The following is a 17,913-nucleotide window of genomic DNA, read 5'->3' on the forward strand; positions in this document are numbered from 1 at the left end:
TTGTTAGGGTTCTACTGAAGATGAACAGGAATCCTTCCCCTAAGTCCTTATTTTCCTAAACACACTTTTCCTTTGCAGCAGCTAAATTGTGGGTTGGACATCTCCTCTCACTCAATCCAGGCTTTCTTACAAAACACAGTATGAAAATTCCTTTGTTTCGGACAGGTAGAAACCTTAGTTTATAGCCCTGGTATGAATTTATGCTTTTGCTCCTTTTAAAGGAGAATTTGTAAGGGTAGAGGTGGTAAACGTGTAAGGTTCAGAATACCATTGAAATTGATTGTTCACAGTTTGTTTAAAAACAAAAATCAAATATGCAAAGAAATATATCAATAATTTTTAATTCAGTTGTTTGATTGTTCATGTAAATAACAGACAGTTACTGCAGTTTCTACTCAGATGGAATATATACGTTCTATTTAATACCTGAGTGCTCTCCTAACTATCATGCTCTGTGAAAGACAGAATGAATACAGGAGCTAAACATTCCACGTGTAAATAATTACTTCAAAAATTATAACAATCCTCCAGTTCTATAATGAATTTTTAAATGTGTCCTTCTTTAGGACATGTGTTTTTCAGAAAATCATAAAAAAATCAGTAATTTATTTTCTTATCAATAATGAAAATTTTTTTATAGTAGATTAGCTTACAAAAGAAGTTTCATATACTGTGACTTGCTGAACAAAAGACACATACACGTTTTATTTTTCTTTGGTAATATGAATATTAAGTGTTAGTTTAACATAATTGTAAAGGAAACAAATTATATTCATTTTTAACTTGTTTGAACATACATTATTTGGAAAATAACATGACTGTTATGTGTGAAATAAATTGGAACCATATTTAATAAAATGCACATTTATATTTTAAAATTAATAAGGACTTAATTTCGTGTAAAATTTGAAAATAGATTGTAGTTCAGAACAATTTGCCACAGGAAGTTTCATGATTAAATGTAAAAAATTAACATGTCCTTTCTCTAAAATACACAAGGAAAAAGAAAATGTATAAAACAAAACAAAATGCATAAAAACATTTATAGGTAAGTGATATAGAAAATAAACTCTATAATTTGAAAAGTCATCGCATATACCAGGCATCACAGTAGAATTCACAAATGCTAGAAGTCATTTCAATAAAGAGAAAACCAATTAGTTTTTCCTTGACAAAGTCCCAGGAAGTACACAGACTTCACACTTTCCGAGGCTTTCATGGATCCCCTACCACACTCCTTCTTTTTATTCTGTGTTTCCACTCTTTTCAAAAAACATGAAATCCTAGATAAAAACAAAAATACAGAAATGAATTTTCAGCAACAAAGCACAGATCATAAATGTTAAGGGGTCTGATGAAACATAACATATCTGCTTAAGAGAAAAATTGACCAAATAAGCAGATGTGGGAAAAGTTGATAGCTTTAGCCTTCCATTTTAACAGCAATTAAATCCTGTAATTCTATTCACTTATTGATTACCTACATGCATTTACATTAAAAAAAATTTTTTTTTAATGTTTATTTTTGAGACACAGAGAGACAGAGTGCAAGTGGGGGAGGGGCAGAGAGAGATAGAGACAGAATCTGAAATAGGCTCCAGGCTCTGAGCTGCCAGCACAGAACCGGACGCAGGGCTCGAACCCACAAACCGTGAGATCATGACCTGAGCCAAAGGAGGATGCTCAACCGACTAAACCACCCAGGCGCCTTGCTCTGCATTCATTTAATTAATCCTCTGGTAATTTCTTTAAATTTCACTTTTTCACATGCCACTTAGAATATTCCTCTTTCAATCTTTCTTCCTTTCTCCTTCTCTAGTAATACAACTTTTCTTGAGACCAGAATACACTGTACACATTTCAGAATTTTTTTAGAATGACAGCCATCTTAGAGGTAGCAGGCATCTTAAGAGTTTTTGGGCCCAGTTTTATGATTTCTCCCGCAAACTGGTCCACCACGGTTTCTCCCAACTATCTCACTACATCAGTGTCTAACCAGACCCACTTCCCTATGATTTTCATCAAGTCCTATGGATTTTCTATCATGTCCATCATTTTCCCTTATCTGTTCACAAAGAAAAAATTGAATTCTTATCACCATTCACTTGCAGTTGCACTATTGCAATTTTACCTCTCATCAATTCACTTCTCATCTAGGCACCAGGATTTATCTTCCTAATAAAATAACGATTTTATTTATTCCTAGTTTAAAACCAACCAAATAATTGTCAGTATCTTCCCAACAAGAAGTTGTCCAATATTTAGAAGTCCTTTAGAAGAGGCCCAATCTACCCCACAGTCATTTTCTGATAACCCCACCACAAATCCCCATCCCATTTCTCACCTATCCAAACACCCTGGACTAACCTCTCTTCCCTTCGCATACCAGATCTTTAGTGATGGTATATTTACCTTTGGTCAAATGGTTCCCTATGGTTAAGTTTTGATTTTACTTTTCATGTGAAATAAACAGTGAAAACACAATTTTTAAACAGAACTGTGGTTCTATTTTTAATTTATACAGAAAATATTGAGTCTATCCCCAATGAGATAGAATAGCAAAATAAAATCCCAAAGGCCACTCATCCAGCTTTAATAATTAGTTAACCTATCTTGGTTCATTAATTACTCCATCCCCTAGATCCCCCTGCCCTCACTCTCTTTATTTAAAAGTAAATCTTTGATATCATACCATTTTATACTGAAACACATTCAGTGTGAACCCGTAAAAATTTGGACTCTTGTTTTTATATAAGCCCAATATCATTAGGATATCTTGAAAAAAACAATAATCCATTAAAATATCATCAAATAGCCAATGTTCAGATTTCTCTTAAGTCCTTCTAAATGTTTTTTTATACTGGTTTGTTCAAATCAGTATCTAAATATGAGCTATAAATTACATTGAGTTGATGTCTCTTAAGTCTCTCTCTTATTATGTTATTTTTATCTTTTTATTTTCCCAACATTTATTTGTTGAAATAACTGGATCCTTTTTCTGTATATTCTCTCACTTTCCACTTTTTGGGGATTGCACCCCCAATGTCAGTGTTTCAGATGCTCATCTAGTGGCTCTAAATCTTCCTTGCATATTGGAATCACCTGTCAGTTCTAAACAGATTGCAGGCCTGATCCCACTTCCCGAGATTTTGATTTCCTATCTGGATATAGTCTTGACCTAGGGAGTTTGGAAGCTATTCAGGTGTTTCTATTATGCAGCTAGGGTTGGAAACTATTGTGAGCCCTTGAACTTGGCTGCATATGGAGTCACCTGGGGAGCTGTACAAACTTCTAATTCTGAGCTTCTAATTTAGTTAAATTGGGGTATGGCCTGCTACTTGTTTTTTGTTTGTTTGTTTTGTTTTTTGTCTTTTTTTTAAGTTTCCTAGCTGATTTGATGTGAAGGTAAGTTTGGAATCACTGCTCTGTCCCACATAATTCCTCTCAAATGGCAGTTCCATCTAATGGCTTGACTAGTTATTTACTTTTATTGCAGTTTCACTCCTGTAGTAGATGATTTAATCAATCAGGAGGAAATCTTGTTTTCCTGAGTCTATTCCATGTAAGCCCAGATTCAAGCCAAGTTTCTTTTCCAATGCACTGATTTCAACTTTTAAATAAAAATTCCAAAGACCGAGGCCCTTCCTTATCACATGAGGTCCGTTTGTTATCATATGAAATTGTATAGACTCTCTAGAGAAACTAGTTATCTGTGAACCCAGAGTACCAGGAGAAAATGAAATTTAAGGGCTTGAATTAAATGGTGCCTCTTTGAATAAAGCCTATAAACTTAACAAGGTCATTTAAAAATGTACAGTTTACTAAACCATTTCAGAATGGTACTAGAGAAACCACCTAAACCCAAGATTATTACGGATAGACTCACAATGAGGAAACATGCACCAAGCATTACAGCTTTCATTTTCACATCAAGGTCTAAAGGGAACTGGATACCAAAGTTATCAGCATCTGTAAATGCCTCTCTCACAAAACCAGTCCACTGCTTGGAAATCTTGCCAACTATAGTTTCTTCATCAAGAGATTTAATCTAAAATGGGAAAAAAAAAAGATTCTTAAAGAATTCTAGAAAAATGAAAACAAACTACCGTAAAAGTTGAAATAAAGTGAAATACTCTATTAAAATTAGGTACCATACTTAACTATGAACATTGTATCACTCATTACATATATATGGATTCCTGTATCTACTTTTACATGCATGAAAAACACCTTTGCTGTAGAGAACTTACATGAAAGTAGTTCTGCTTAAATATTTAACATTTCCTATTCTACATTATGATAGGTAGCAATAAATGAATTGATCTAAAACAAAATTTAGGCAGGAAAAGACACAAATATAAAATGTTTCTTAGATGAAATTTCTAGAAGCCATCAGGAAGGTACTAAACTAATCCCCCATGTTACTTTTGTTGTAAGAGAAGCACAGAGAGTTTACATAGGGTGAGCATTTATTTTTTTTTCAACGTTTATTTATTTTTGGGACAGAGAGAGACAGAGCATGAACGGGGGAGGGGCAGAGAGAGAGGGAGACACAGAATCGGAAACAGGCTCCAGGCTCTGAGCCATCAGCCCAGAGCCCGACACAGGGCTCGAACTCACGGACCCCAAGATCGTGACCTGGTTGAAGTCGGACGCTTAACTGACTGCGCCACCCAGGCGCCCCATAGGCTGAGCATTTAAATGTGAGGGAGGGTTCATTGCCACCATCAGCAGGAAAATGTGAAATGCATAGATCCTGGAAAAGAGGACTGGCAGTTTTGAGTAAAGGAAAAGTTAAGTAACCAATAAGTAACTTGATGGGATGCCCCGGGTCAAGGGATAGGTTAAGACTGGACAGTGGGGTGGATGGACAGTGAACAACAAGAAGGATACAAGATAAAAAGAGCTCTGAAGTAAAGTTTTTCTAATTTTACAATTCTGCCTGAGGAAAGCCCAGGGCCATCGTAAAGAGTTGAACAGATTGTAGCTGGATAAATGGACCTCACCAAGTTGGCATGTGGGCGGATGAACAGAGCCCACACTCACCATGGCGTGTACATGGAGAGTTCTGTGAAACCAGAGGGAGAAATGTCCTTTTCAAATATGCACAAGGAACCACAAGTGCTAGCAACACCCACTGAAGCTCTAGTTCAGGTTGAGAACAGGAAAACAAATGTGGGGAAACTAAAAACAGTTGACTCATTTTATTTTGGTGTGGGTAGATGGGTTCTTTAAGATTTGAAACAAACATCTAATATGATAACTGTGATAACATCCATTACCGCTCAGCAAATATTCATGCACTACCCTCCCCCCGACAACTGTAGGCCCAGTATATATCCCTGCACACTGATAGTTAGGCTTGGCCATGTGACTTGCTTAACCAATGGAATGTTAGCAGATGTGACAAGAGAAGAGGGCTTCAACATGGCTAAATGGTTTGGCCTGGCTCTTGCTCCCCAGTGATCAGCCACTAGAAATGCATGATCCAGGTAGCTGCATTTGCTACAGCTGCAGAATGAATATATCTGGTATAGACCTGAGGCCAATTTCCAGCCCAAATCAGAGCCAACTAGCAGAGTTGGATAGAGTCCCTAAGGCAAAGTTGCCCTGCAGATTCATAAGCATGAAAATACGTACCACTGTCTTAAGCCACAGAGCTTTAGGGGTTATTTGTCATGCAACATTACTGTGGCTCAACAGACTAACAGAAATCCCTCTTGCCTACCTGTTGTATACACTACTAACTGTCATCAGCATTTGAAGCTAGTAATGAAACCTTACATGTATTGTTAAATTTAATTTCTCAAGTGTTTTTTAAATGAAATATACAAAAGATAAAATAGCAACCATCACAGTCCTGCCACTGGACTTAACTAATATTGACATTTCTCCTTTATATTCCTAGAGCAAGAAATTTAAAAGTTCACATAAGAAGTAGAACATATAATTTTTTTATGAAAAGGCTCAGAAATGGGAATGATTTACAAATGAAAAGTCAATAGGATCAGATAATTTTTACCTAAATTTAGATATTTAAAAATGGAAAATCTATATAATGAAATGGCTGCAACTTCTCAAAATAATGAACTAGTATTATATACCTATGAAGCAAAACTTGATAGAGGTATTCTAAAAATAGATCTATAGGTTCATCTTATAATATAAATATACATGCAAAAAATTCAAATTGAACAGTAGCACATAGACCTCAGGTAAGTATCAAAAGAATATACTGTAATAAATTGTATAATACTAGAAAATCATAGATTTCAAAACTTAGTGTATCAGACACTGAAAAAGTATTTTATTTACTTGCTAATTAAGCATTTATAGAATATTTAGTATATGTATAACATACAAATGCTTTATAAGTATTAGGTAATTTTTTTCTTCATATCTTTATAAGATACATATATTATTAAACAGTTTTCATATGAAAAAACTGAGGCAGACAGAGTCAAGGAATTTGTCCAAGTTCACACTGATAAGAAGACATGGGGAGGTTTTCAAACCCAGACACTCTGTTTCAGAGTCTGTAGTCAAGACCATTGTGATACCCTGCTTTTAGAAAGTTAAGTATCAATTCTTAATAAAAATCTAGGTCAGGGTGAGCGAACAATGGTCAGTGGGACAAATCTAGCCTGCCCACTGTTTTTATAAAAAGCTGTATTAGGACATAGTTATACACAGTATTCATGTATCGTCTGTGATTATCTTCATGCTACAATGGCAGATTTGAATAGTTGCACACAACGACCATATGGCCCATAAAGTCTAAAATGTTTTCTATCTCTTATTTTAAAAAGTTTGCGGATTCCTGATCTAGGTAAATAGTAATAGAAAATCACTATGAAAAACAGTAGCCAATGTCTTTCTAAATTATGAAACATTTGCTATTTCAATTGAAGTCATCAGCTTGATAGGTATTCACACAATTGGCATTACTATTCAGTTTTGCTGTGAAGTAGACTGGAAAAGAAAAGGAGCTAATTGGTAAATATGAGAAGAGCAAAAATGATTTCATTTACTCTGTGATTTTGTATCTAGAAAAATCAAGTGTAAATAAGCAAAAATGTTTCTTTTTTTTAATAAAAAAAAAAAAAACCTTAGTGTTTTATTTATTTTTGAGAGAGAGACAGAGTATGAGCGGAAAGGGGCAGAGAGAGAGAGGGAGACACAGAATCCAAAGCAGGCTCCAGGCTCTGAGCTGTCAGCACAGAGCCTGATGTGGGACTCGAACTTGTGAACCACGAGATGGTGACTTGACTGAGCCACCCAGGCGCCTGAGCAAAAATGTTTCTTGAAGTTAAATATGAGAATCCAGTCAGAAGACTGGATAAAAGGTAAACAAAAAAAGTAGTCTTTTTTAATATTAACAACAAGAACCTAACATACACATTCCTGCTTAGTAGTGATAATGCCTATAAATTACTTAGGAAAATGTTAACATAAAAAAGAGGGAAGTTTGGGCACCTGGGTGGCTCAGTTGGTTAAGCATCAGACTTCAGCTCAGATCATGATCACCTTGGGCTCTGTGCTGACAACTCACAGCCTGGAGCCTGCTTCGGATTCTATGTTTCCCTCTCTCTCTGTCCCTCCCCTGCTCACACTCTGTCTCTCTCTCAAAAATAAACATTAAATTTTTTTTTTTAAAAAAGGGTCAAGTTCTTTATAAAGAAACCCATATGATCTTATGAAGAATATAAAATTAGATATGAATGAATAAAAAGACATAACACTTCTGGGATGAGAGAGGTTTAGCATCAAATATGCTAATTAAAAAAACTGAATACAAATTTAATATAATAGTAGGATTCTATCTTCTGAAAAATTGCCTTACTATTCATAGGAAAGGAAAAATCTGATAATAGCAAAAACCTATGATAAAGAAGAATAACAAGTGGCTGTTTGGCTAGGACTAGATATATAATGCAGCATTAAGTTACCATAATTGAATCATAAGGCACTTGAAGGAACAGATAATTAGATCAATGAAACAGAGACAAATCTAAAATACATCCCATTACTTGTGGGAATTTAATGTAATGTATTTCAATTCAGTAAGGAATGAATACTTTACTTAATAAATCATGGTGACATAGTTCTCTAGTCACCTGAAAGAAAAAAATGTTCAATCTTGTATAAATACAATTAACTCTTTATGAGTTAAAGATTTAAGTATAAAAAGATTTAAAAGAGGAATAAATAAAATAGAAAGTTGGGGGTAACTTCATAATCAAGACAGGAGAATCAGAAGATACTAAAATAGATATACGTGACTATATGTGACATAAAATAAATAAATGTATATAATAAGTTCCACAAAGAAAGGGTTGATTTGTGGAAACTAAGATCAGAGGACAGATGCAGGATCAATGTCTTCAACACACAAATTACATTTATAAATTGATAAGAAAAAGTAAACAACCCAGTAAAAATACAGGCAATGGATATGAATAGACAATTCAAAGAGAACAAACACAAATAGCCAGTAAAATGTTCATAATCCCTAATGGTCAGGGAATTACATATTTGAGATAACCTTCCCCCCTCCCACTTGCTGATTTTAGATTTCCTTTTTAGTCTAAGTTTACATTTTATCTAAGTTGTCTCTGGGTGTCATTTCTTTTTCTTACCCAGAACTCCTTGCACTTTTTGATTCTGAAAATCCATGGCATCTAGTCTACAGAATTCGTATCCATTTATCTCTTTGGATATCATCTCAGTACATTTTCTGTATTCTTTTTCTGTGACTCCTCTTTGGCATATGCAAAAGTAGTTTATTCTAGCTTTCACATACGTTCAATTTTTTTTGGTCCCTTCAAAAATGTTTTTGTTTTAATTTATTTTTGAGAGGGGCAAGGGGCAGAGAGAGAGAGAGGGAGGCAGAGAATCAGAGCAGAGAGGAGAGAGGGAGAGAGCCTGATGTGGGGTTCGAACTCACTAACCCACTAACCCACTAACCATGAGATCATGACCTGAGCCAAAGTTGAATGCTTAACCAACTGAGCCACCCAGTCTCCCCATCCCTTCAAATTTTTATCTTTTCACCTCTCCTAATTATTTTCCTCCTATAGATCGTCCAGTTCATTAATTCCCTCTTCACCTGTATCTAATTTTCAGCTCAACCTTCCCAATGAGGTTTCATCCATGAGTGTTCTTATTTATGGAATTTCTATTTGGTTTGTTTTCAGATTCTCCTGTCCTTTTTAAAAATAATCTCCTTCTCAGTTATTGGAATAATATTACATCAGAATCCTCTCCAAATTTTCTTTCATGCTCAATTGACATCAAATCCATGAATCCGTTTCCCCTTGGTACACTTGTGAAATGTCTCTGAATTATTTCTTCCTTTAGCATGGCTCCTGCTCCTGCTGTGTTCAGGCCATTACCTCTTTCCTACTCTAAGTATCCATGCCATTAACACTATGATGGAGTCCATGTTCCATAGTGGCTCCTCATACTGATAATTCCTGCTTTCAAACTTTCCATTACCTAGCTTATAGAAAATGATTCAAGGGACTATTTTCTCAATCCCCTCAAAGATGTTACATAGTTAATGCCACCCTAGATGCACAAGAGAGTAGTTAATTTATTACATGTAACAGATGGTTTAAGGCAACCACTGAGAAGGGCTGCTGGTTAGTTTCTAAATTCCTTAGCATTAAATATAAAAGTTTCACAGTCCAGCTTGATTTGTTGCACCAGTATTTTCACTTACTTTCTACAAATATGTCAGCAAAAATTCTGTAATATTCCCTGAAAGAACAATTACCTCTCAGTCCTCTGGTTCATTCATAGGAATGATAACCCCTACATAGAGAACTATTGTTATACAAAAACCTATAAAGTCTTTACACATGCATGGTATACATCCCCTCTACACTATGTATATGGTTTTGTAAGAGTCTTCATAAAGTCTCCACTGTATCACATGTGTTTCCTCAAAACTGCCAGTCTCTCTCATTCTATTCTGAAGTCAGTAAAGGGAAGGATTCACTTTTATACAACTAGGGTCTAACAGAGGAATTGAAAATCATATGACTAGGGAAGCCAGGCAGATAATATAAAAGAATGAAGCTGGACAGTGGCAAACTTTCAGAAGCCAGGGGACAGTGGCAGATTTCACATATCTTATCACAAAGGGGCAGCCCTCCTCAGTTTTAGATTTGTGCCCCTCTTGTGGAAAAATGTTGGTGTAGCTTAACATATTTTGATTTTCCATGAGAATCACGAGAGCAAGATTAAATTATAAAAGTCTCCCTATTAAAAAAATTTTTTTAACCTTTATTTATTTTTGAATCAGAGACAGAGCATGAACAGGGGAGGGTCAGAGAGAGGGAGACACAGAATCTGAAACAGGCTCCAGGCTCTGAGCTGTCAGCACAGAGCCGGACGTGGGGCTCGAACTCACGGACCGCAAGATCATGACCTGAGCCGAAATTGGCCGCTTAACTGACTGAACCACCCAGGCGCCCCAAAAAATCTCCCTATTTTTAAACATTTGCAACTACATTAATTTGGGCTACAAGGCTAGGACATCTATTGGACAACTGCTGTAATTTAATTCCTCCATGTAATAGATACATAGATTATCATGTGGTTTATAGTGATCTAATTTAATAAAAGGAGAAGGAAAGACATAATTGGGAAGTATGTTTTACACTATCTTTCTTAAAACTCTCTCTGTATCATGAGCATTTTGTAGGAACTCAAAGATGTCAGAACTTCTGAAGAAGGGTCTAGCGCACTGGAAACCTGTATTTCAGACTAGGGAAGGATTCATATGCTTTGGCACTCAGACCTAGATGACAAGGTTAGCATTTTTTTTTTTAATGTTTATTTATTTTTGAGAGACAGAGTGTGAACAGGGGAGATGGAGAGAGAGAGGGAGACACAGAATCCGAAGCAGGCTCCGAGCTCTGAGCTGTCAGCCCAGAGCCTGATGTGGGGCTCGAACTCACACACAGTGAGCTCATGACCTGAGCTGAGGTTGGATGCCCAACCAACTGAGCCACCCAGGCGCCCCACAAGGTTAACATTTTATCTTCAACGTTTTTTTTTTTATGTATTTATTTTTTGGGACAGAGAGAGACAGAGCATGAACAGGGGAGGGGCAGAGAAAGAGGGAGACACAGAATCGGAAACAGGCTCCAGGCTGAGCCATCAGCCCAGAGCCTGACGCGGGGCTCGAACTCACGTACTGCGAGATCGTGACCTGGCTGAAGTCGGACGCTTAACCGACTGCGCCACCCAGGCGCCCCAACATTTTATCTTAAATGCATAACATATGGAGCCTGCATATAGAAACTACCATGGTCAAATGTTGGATGTTTTGCATATATTTATTTATTTGACTAAGAAGCTCTGCTTCTCTTTTTTCCATTTAGTAGAGTCAACACTGATGTGTAATCAGAGCAAAAAATCACCTCTCTGACCAAAGTTAAATATATAAGCACACTGACTTCCTCTTGAAATATCAGGATACACAAATTTAATGTATTTATAACATCCTCCCAAATTATATTATTCTTATATGAGGAAAGCAAGACCTATAAATGTTATCACATCTCTTACCTCAAAATCAACATCTGCACAACAGCTGCACACAACACATGGACCAATAATTTTTAGTACATCCTCTCTCCTCTCATTTTGAATTGTAAACCTTGGCAGGCATGGATGCCAGGTCTGAGTAACATAACCTACAGGTACACCAGGAGGAGCATGGACTTCAATCTACAAAGGCAAAAGAATATATATAAATCATAATAATTATGATGCCTGGTAATAACTCACTTATTGAATACTTTCTAAGTGTCAGACACTGTTTAAAGCACCACTTAATTGATAACACATCCCTGCAGGGTTGGTACTATCATCCCTATGTATAGAGAAAGGAACCGAGGAAGAGAAGTTAATGAACCTGTATCAAGATTCCCAACTACAAAGTGGAAAAGATGAGATACAAACTTGAGGAGGCTACACGTATAGTCTCCACTCCTAAGCTTTGCTTTACTGGTCTCGTACATTTTTAATCTCCCCATTTATGAAAAATGTCCAAATTGTTAAGGAACTCTTTTCTTAAACTGTAAAAAAGAATGGTGGTTTAGACGTAGGAACATGGCTCTGATCGGTGGTGCAATTTTCAAATATGAATAGCAATGGCGCCAAAATGGAAAGAAAATGAGGCTTGGAGTCTTGGCTCTGCTACTAGGGAGGTGACCTTGAAAGTGCCTCAGTGTGCTCATCAGTAAATGATGACTTCCTAGGTCCGTTTTTTACCATCAAATAGTATAATACATGTTAATGTACTATTTATACTGTAGAGCATATTCCATCAATTTCTCAGTATTTCCTCAGAGATTCCTATGGATAAATATTACTCTATCTAACCTAAAGGACATGGGGAAAAAAATAATTCAGTATGAACAACTTCGATTATCTTCCTAAAATAGGTACAGTATTAGACTTCAAATATTCATGTGCTTGTCACTCTGTCTTTCACGCTGGCACAGCTACCTGTGTGGAATGACTGAGAGACCCCAGCAGAGCTGGTCTCAAGCCAACGGGGACACAAGCAAAACCCCACATCTCTGTAAAGTCTCTGTGCCCCGGCATCTCCCCTGAGATCCACATTCTCCATTACTGGGCTGCCAAGTAAATGAAACAGACACTTGGTCTTTCTGGAGGTAGGTACTCACAACTAGTATACGCCCCTTATAGGCGACTCAAATACATTAACTTTTTTAGGGATTCATAAAAACACAGGCATTGGTATTTTTCAGGGAGGGCTCCTCCTAAGTTTGTTTCTTACGTAGGTTGGCCAAAATTGTGACATGAACACACTTAAGATATTTTGGGATATTTTTCTATAGTGTCCTTGCTTTGGCTTTGGCCAGGCCTTTCATGTTCATTTTAGGTAAGGGACTTGTCCAAGGTGCCCTACCTTCTCAACTCTCCATGAAGATCAACATGACTGGTCTCTGAGATCTCTGATCACAACCCCATGAGACACACTACTCATGCAACATGGGGCTAACTGCTCAATTGTTTTTCACCTGCCTTTCTTCTTGAACAATTCACTTTCAAGTATAAACCAAGACCTTACGGACCAATTGTCCTTTAAATCTCTTTTGATTACATAAGTTCAATGAGAGGGTAAAAATTCTTTCTGAACTACTTTACAAATCACTCTGGTAATTGCTCACGGACCTCCTGAAGGCAGCAAGGGCAACAACAGCTGTCACACCTTAGTGGTCTCTCCAGAGTTATAACTTCTTGGCCCATATTATCAATAATCCTCATGGTAAAAGGCCGAGAAGCCCCACAGCAATTCCGGGTACAGCAGTCTGTATCCTCTACTGCAAAGTAAATCTTCTGTCCAAAGCTGTTCTTAATTTCATATTTGTTATTAGTTTCAAAACCTGTTATGACTAAAAACATAAAAGAGGGAACCATTATGACCATTATATAAAAAGAATGTTGGATCTATCCTAAGATCCTACAATATGTAGTTACACCATTTTTGGATTATACTTCTAGTAAAACAGGGAGAAAGAAAAGGAAAGGTGTTTAGCGATGATCTAGACAGAGGAAGAAAGGGAAAGGGAAAGGAGAGTCTGTTAAGGAATAGAAATTAAGCATCTGTATGTGAAACATGGGAAAGAAAACAACTCAAATGTTCCTAATTGCATAGACTTCTTCCAGAAAGACAGACTGCTCCTAAGGGATGGAGCAATGCTGTAGATGATAATAGTTGTGCTAGGTGTATGAACAAAACATCCATCTGTTTGCTATAGTTTTCTTATATTCAGTTATGTAGGGGAATATGAGATGGTTGCTATGTTTATCCTCTATGATATATTTTATCAAATTAATTGGTTTGAGATTATATATTTATGTATACACACACACCCTATGCATGGCTTATCTTTTTTTGCACTGTATGAGGGAAAGTGATGAGAGGGCTTGCTCTTAATGCATACATGTAGGAAGGGAGAGGGTGAAAATGGAAGGTAAATTAGAACATCACATTGGGCCCAGAGGACCCTTGTTTAGCTTAGCGGTAGTTGTTCAGAAGTGGGAGATGAATATTCGACAAGGGGAAGAGGTGCTTGGCAACCAAGGTTGCCACTCACAGGATATCTAGACCAGTGGCAGCCTAAGTGAGCTCTGTACCTCAGAGGGGGCTAATGTCTTCACAGGGAAACATAAGTATGCTGGATGCGGACGCTCAAGTGGTATCTTACCAATGGGCTTCCCATACAGAACCACACATTGCAAACCTCTCCTTGCTTAGAGCCAGGAAGGAACAATTAATGGTCTTGCTTGTCTATAATTCTTCTTAACATGGGTCATAGCAGGTCAGAAGCCACGAAAATAACGATTAAAAGATATACAGAGAGACAAAAATCACTCTCTAATATCTGAGTGATTGACTTTTAGTCAGATAGAGATGTCCTCCATAAATTCCATCATCTTGACCTCCCTTCAGTCCCTTTGCTCTGGCTCAGACAGGCTCTGGACTCTTCCTTTGTAAAAAACACCCTTGACCTGCCAGTTAAATGTTATGCGAGAAAAAAAATACACTGATTCATAATATGGAATTCAATTATCTAAGTGTTTTACTAAGTAGCTTAATCTCAAAATTCTTCAGCTTGTTCATCTATGAAATGAGATCAATGGGTTTATACAATCTCCAAGTTACTCAAAAAATGAGAATAAAACAAAAGAATTCTATGGCTATCATTGTTTATAAAGTTCTGAAATGGGAACTATTTAAGTGCCTGTCATAGACTCAGATGCTAAAAATAAACGGATTAATCTTCATCGCTCTTTAAATTTTTGTTTAGTTTTGAGAGAGAGAGGGAGGGTGTGTTCATGCAAGACTGGGGGAGGGGCAGAGAGAGAGGAGAGAGAGAAGTCCAAGCAGGTTCTGCACTGTCAGTGCAAAGCCCAATGTGGGGCTCGAATTCACTCTGAGATCATGACCTGAGCAGAGATCGAGTCCAATGCTTAATGGACTGAACCACCCAGAGGCTCCTAAGCTTTGTATCTCTTTATCCTGTCATAATGTTACAATATACACTTTCATTGAGACAAGAAAACAGGACAATTAAAGACATCTCTTAAAAAAGAGAAGAATTAGTAACTACTAAATTTGGAGCTTACTTTATTTACATTTCATGATTAACACATACAAATTTCACAAGTATATATAAAACTAACACATTTAAAAACTATAAATGGAGTGCTATATAATGTACAGTATCTGTTTTGTTTTGATGTCATAACCTCAAAAACAAATTTCTTAAGATAAAGCATTACAAAATTCAGGGCACAAGTTATCAAACAAAGAACTCCTTTCTAGAGAAAGCTTAGTATATACACACTAGCAAAACAAGAACATTATAAGTATCTAACAATGTGCATTATAAGCAATTTAAATAAAATAGGCAACAACTGTATATTCTAACCAAATCTATTACTCTGCTTTTATAATTCATGTTTCTACCAGCAGATAGGGACTTTGCAGAGAGGTGAAGAAGGACTTAACAGATATATTCTAAAAACTAGCCAAATGTTCATTAGACTCTTTGTATCTAGAAGAAAGACACGGGTTCATGAATCCATCCAGTTCTCTTTCCCCTGGCAAGAGTCCTGAAACATCTAACAGCTTAAGTTTATCTTGCATCTCAGGAGTGCCGTACCCAAGGAGATATTTATTGAGGTTAGGTCCCATTCACAGGAGCAGGAGTGCTGTTCTAAGAAGCCAAGCCTCCAGGCTTGCTGGTCAGCATCCTCCAACACTCCAACAGAAGCCTTGCAAACCCAAGGCAGGAATACAACTTTCCAAAATATACCCATCCAAACTGAAGAAGTTTACTTGCTTTAGAAATGTAATGGGGCGCCTGGGTGGCGCAGTCGGTTAAGCGTCCGACTTCAGCCAGGTCACGATCTCGCGGTCCGTGAGTTCGAGCCCCGCGTCGGGCTCTGGGCTGATGGCTCAGAGCCTGGAGCCTGTTTCCGATTCTGTGTCTCCCTCTCTCTCTGCCCCTCCCCCGTTCATGCTCTGTCTCTCTCTGTCCCAAAAATAAATAAAAAACGTTGAAAAAAAAATTAAAAAAAAAAAAGAAATGTATTGAGGTAACTGAACTACTGCATGTGGCTCTGTGTCAATCTCAAAAACATCACAGACTGGGGAAAAAACAGCTGAAGTGATGAAAGTCATGTAAAATGACAGAATCACTGGAGTGATTTCTAAAGAGCAGGGGGAGCAAAAGTAAGTTTGGTTTGGTTTCCTTCTAAGGTAAGGTCTGTGTCATGAGGACAGATTGTCAGAGTAACAGTATTTTACTAGTCGACTCCTAATTTCCAGAAATGAGCTACTGATAATTGTCATCATTTTGTTATCATGAAGAAGAGAGACATTTGTAAGCAACCAGATTTAACTGTTCCACATCAGTGAAAGCATTACATTTGTGGGTGTTGATATGTGTTTATCTGCATAAATATCTTCTCTTTCTAGAAATATGATCAATACAATGAATACATACCTTCCAGAAGCTCAATTTGCTGATGAACCAGTATCTGATCTATCTATTATAGTAAAAAAAAAAAAAAAAAAAAAATCTGTAAGTATATTTCCATGTTTTCTATGCCAACTAAATTAACAATAGTGTTTTTATATTTTAAGAAATGCACATAACTTATCAATATTTATCAATATTTAATAATATAACTTTATACCTAAAAAATATAAAATTAAAGTCAATATACCTTTAATTGAAAATCTATTGAATGTGTTCACTATTAATGTGGGTAAATCCAGGTCAAATAAAACTGACTTACTCTGGAATCCCTCTAAAAATTAAAAAAAAAAAAAGTTCCTTCTTGAAAAGGCTTAAGAGATATTAAGATTCTTTATTCATTTAAAGAGCTTCTGTCCAAATCTAAAAAAAATTTAGAAGTGTGCTTGATATCCTTTGGAGCAGGTAATAATTTCCTCTATATATTTTGTAAGGCCTTGATTTAAAAAAAAATATTTAAGGTATTTCTTGGAAAATGTATGAACTACTAAGAGTTCTTATAATACTTGCTGCCCAAGTGCATTGTGGGAAACTAAATTAGTACAGACAGTACAAGAGAGATAATTCATTCACTGAAAACTGGATGGTTACCACAGGGGTATTTGTTTATAGATTAGACATATAGAATTTCATATTCCTATTCTACCTACCAGATTTCTAACACTAAACAAATACTAGCCCTCACATCGCTGGGATATGGTATCATGCAGTACATTATAATCCAGGATTTTTCCCCCTTACTGATGGCATTAATAAAATTGGTTCTTTCAAAGCACAAAGCATCATAAAATACACTTTCATTAATTATAATAAAAAAGTGACTCATGTTATACACAAAATATGAACTTTTTTTTTTTTTTTTGGTACCACTATTGACACTCAACACTAAATTTAGTTTAATGTTTCTTTCCACCTCCTTGGATGTTATTTGGTGTTGGGATTAAAGAGAGTGAAATCCAGAACCAAGATTACAGTAGCAAAAAGTCACTCCCTCTTCCTTAGTGTTTTGACTCTGAGCAAATTATATAATTTCTCTGGACCTCAGGTTCCTCTTCTGTAAAATGATGGTAATTAATAGTACCTATATTATAGGTTTCTAAAAGGATTAAATAAGTTAATACATATGTTACACTTAGGGACAAAGTCTGGAAAATAGTGCTTAGTAAAGGTTTGCTATTGGTCATTACCATGGATTATATTCAAGATCATAGAAAACACAATTTCCTAAGACATTTGTACTTTGCTTTAAAAGTTAACTTGACCTAGAAGAATTATAGTAATTTGTTAGGGAAGAATGTTTTGCCATTTCAGACTTTTG

The 17,913-nt window shown here is 36.4% G+C and overlaps 1 protein-coding gene across 2 annotated transcripts in view; it reads right to left on the minus strand.

The window, feature by feature from the left end:
* Positions 1–315: 315 nt before the first annotated feature.
* Positions 316–17,913, minus strand: part of LOC112849998 (phospholipid scramblase 2-like) — a 31,541-nt gene continuing 13,943 nt past the window's right edge. For both annotated transcript variants that reach the window (XM_086674485.1, XM_086674484.1), the window contains 5 exons: positions 16,563–16,605; positions 13,219–13,439; positions 11,581–11,742; positions 3,887–4,048; positions 316–1,283 (listed from right to left, as the gene is read on the minus strand). In XM_086674485.1, coding sequence (XP_086530611.1) covers positions 1,245–1,283; positions 3,887–4,048; positions 11,581–11,742; positions 13,219–13,439; positions 16,563–16,605 — 627 coding nt within the window. In that variant the 3' untranslated portion in view covers positions 316–1,244. The remainder of the gene's footprint in view (positions 1,284–3,886; positions 4,049–11,580; positions 11,743–13,218; positions 13,440–16,562; positions 16,606–17,913) is intronic.

This window comes from Puma concolor, chromosome C2 (genome assembly GCF_028749965.1).
Source record: "Puma concolor isolate L17-30 chromosome C2, mPumCon1.1.hap2, whole genome shotgun sequence".
In the NCBI taxonomy this organism is placed as follows: Eukaryota; Metazoa; Chordata; class Mammalia; order Carnivora; family Felidae; genus Puma; species Puma concolor.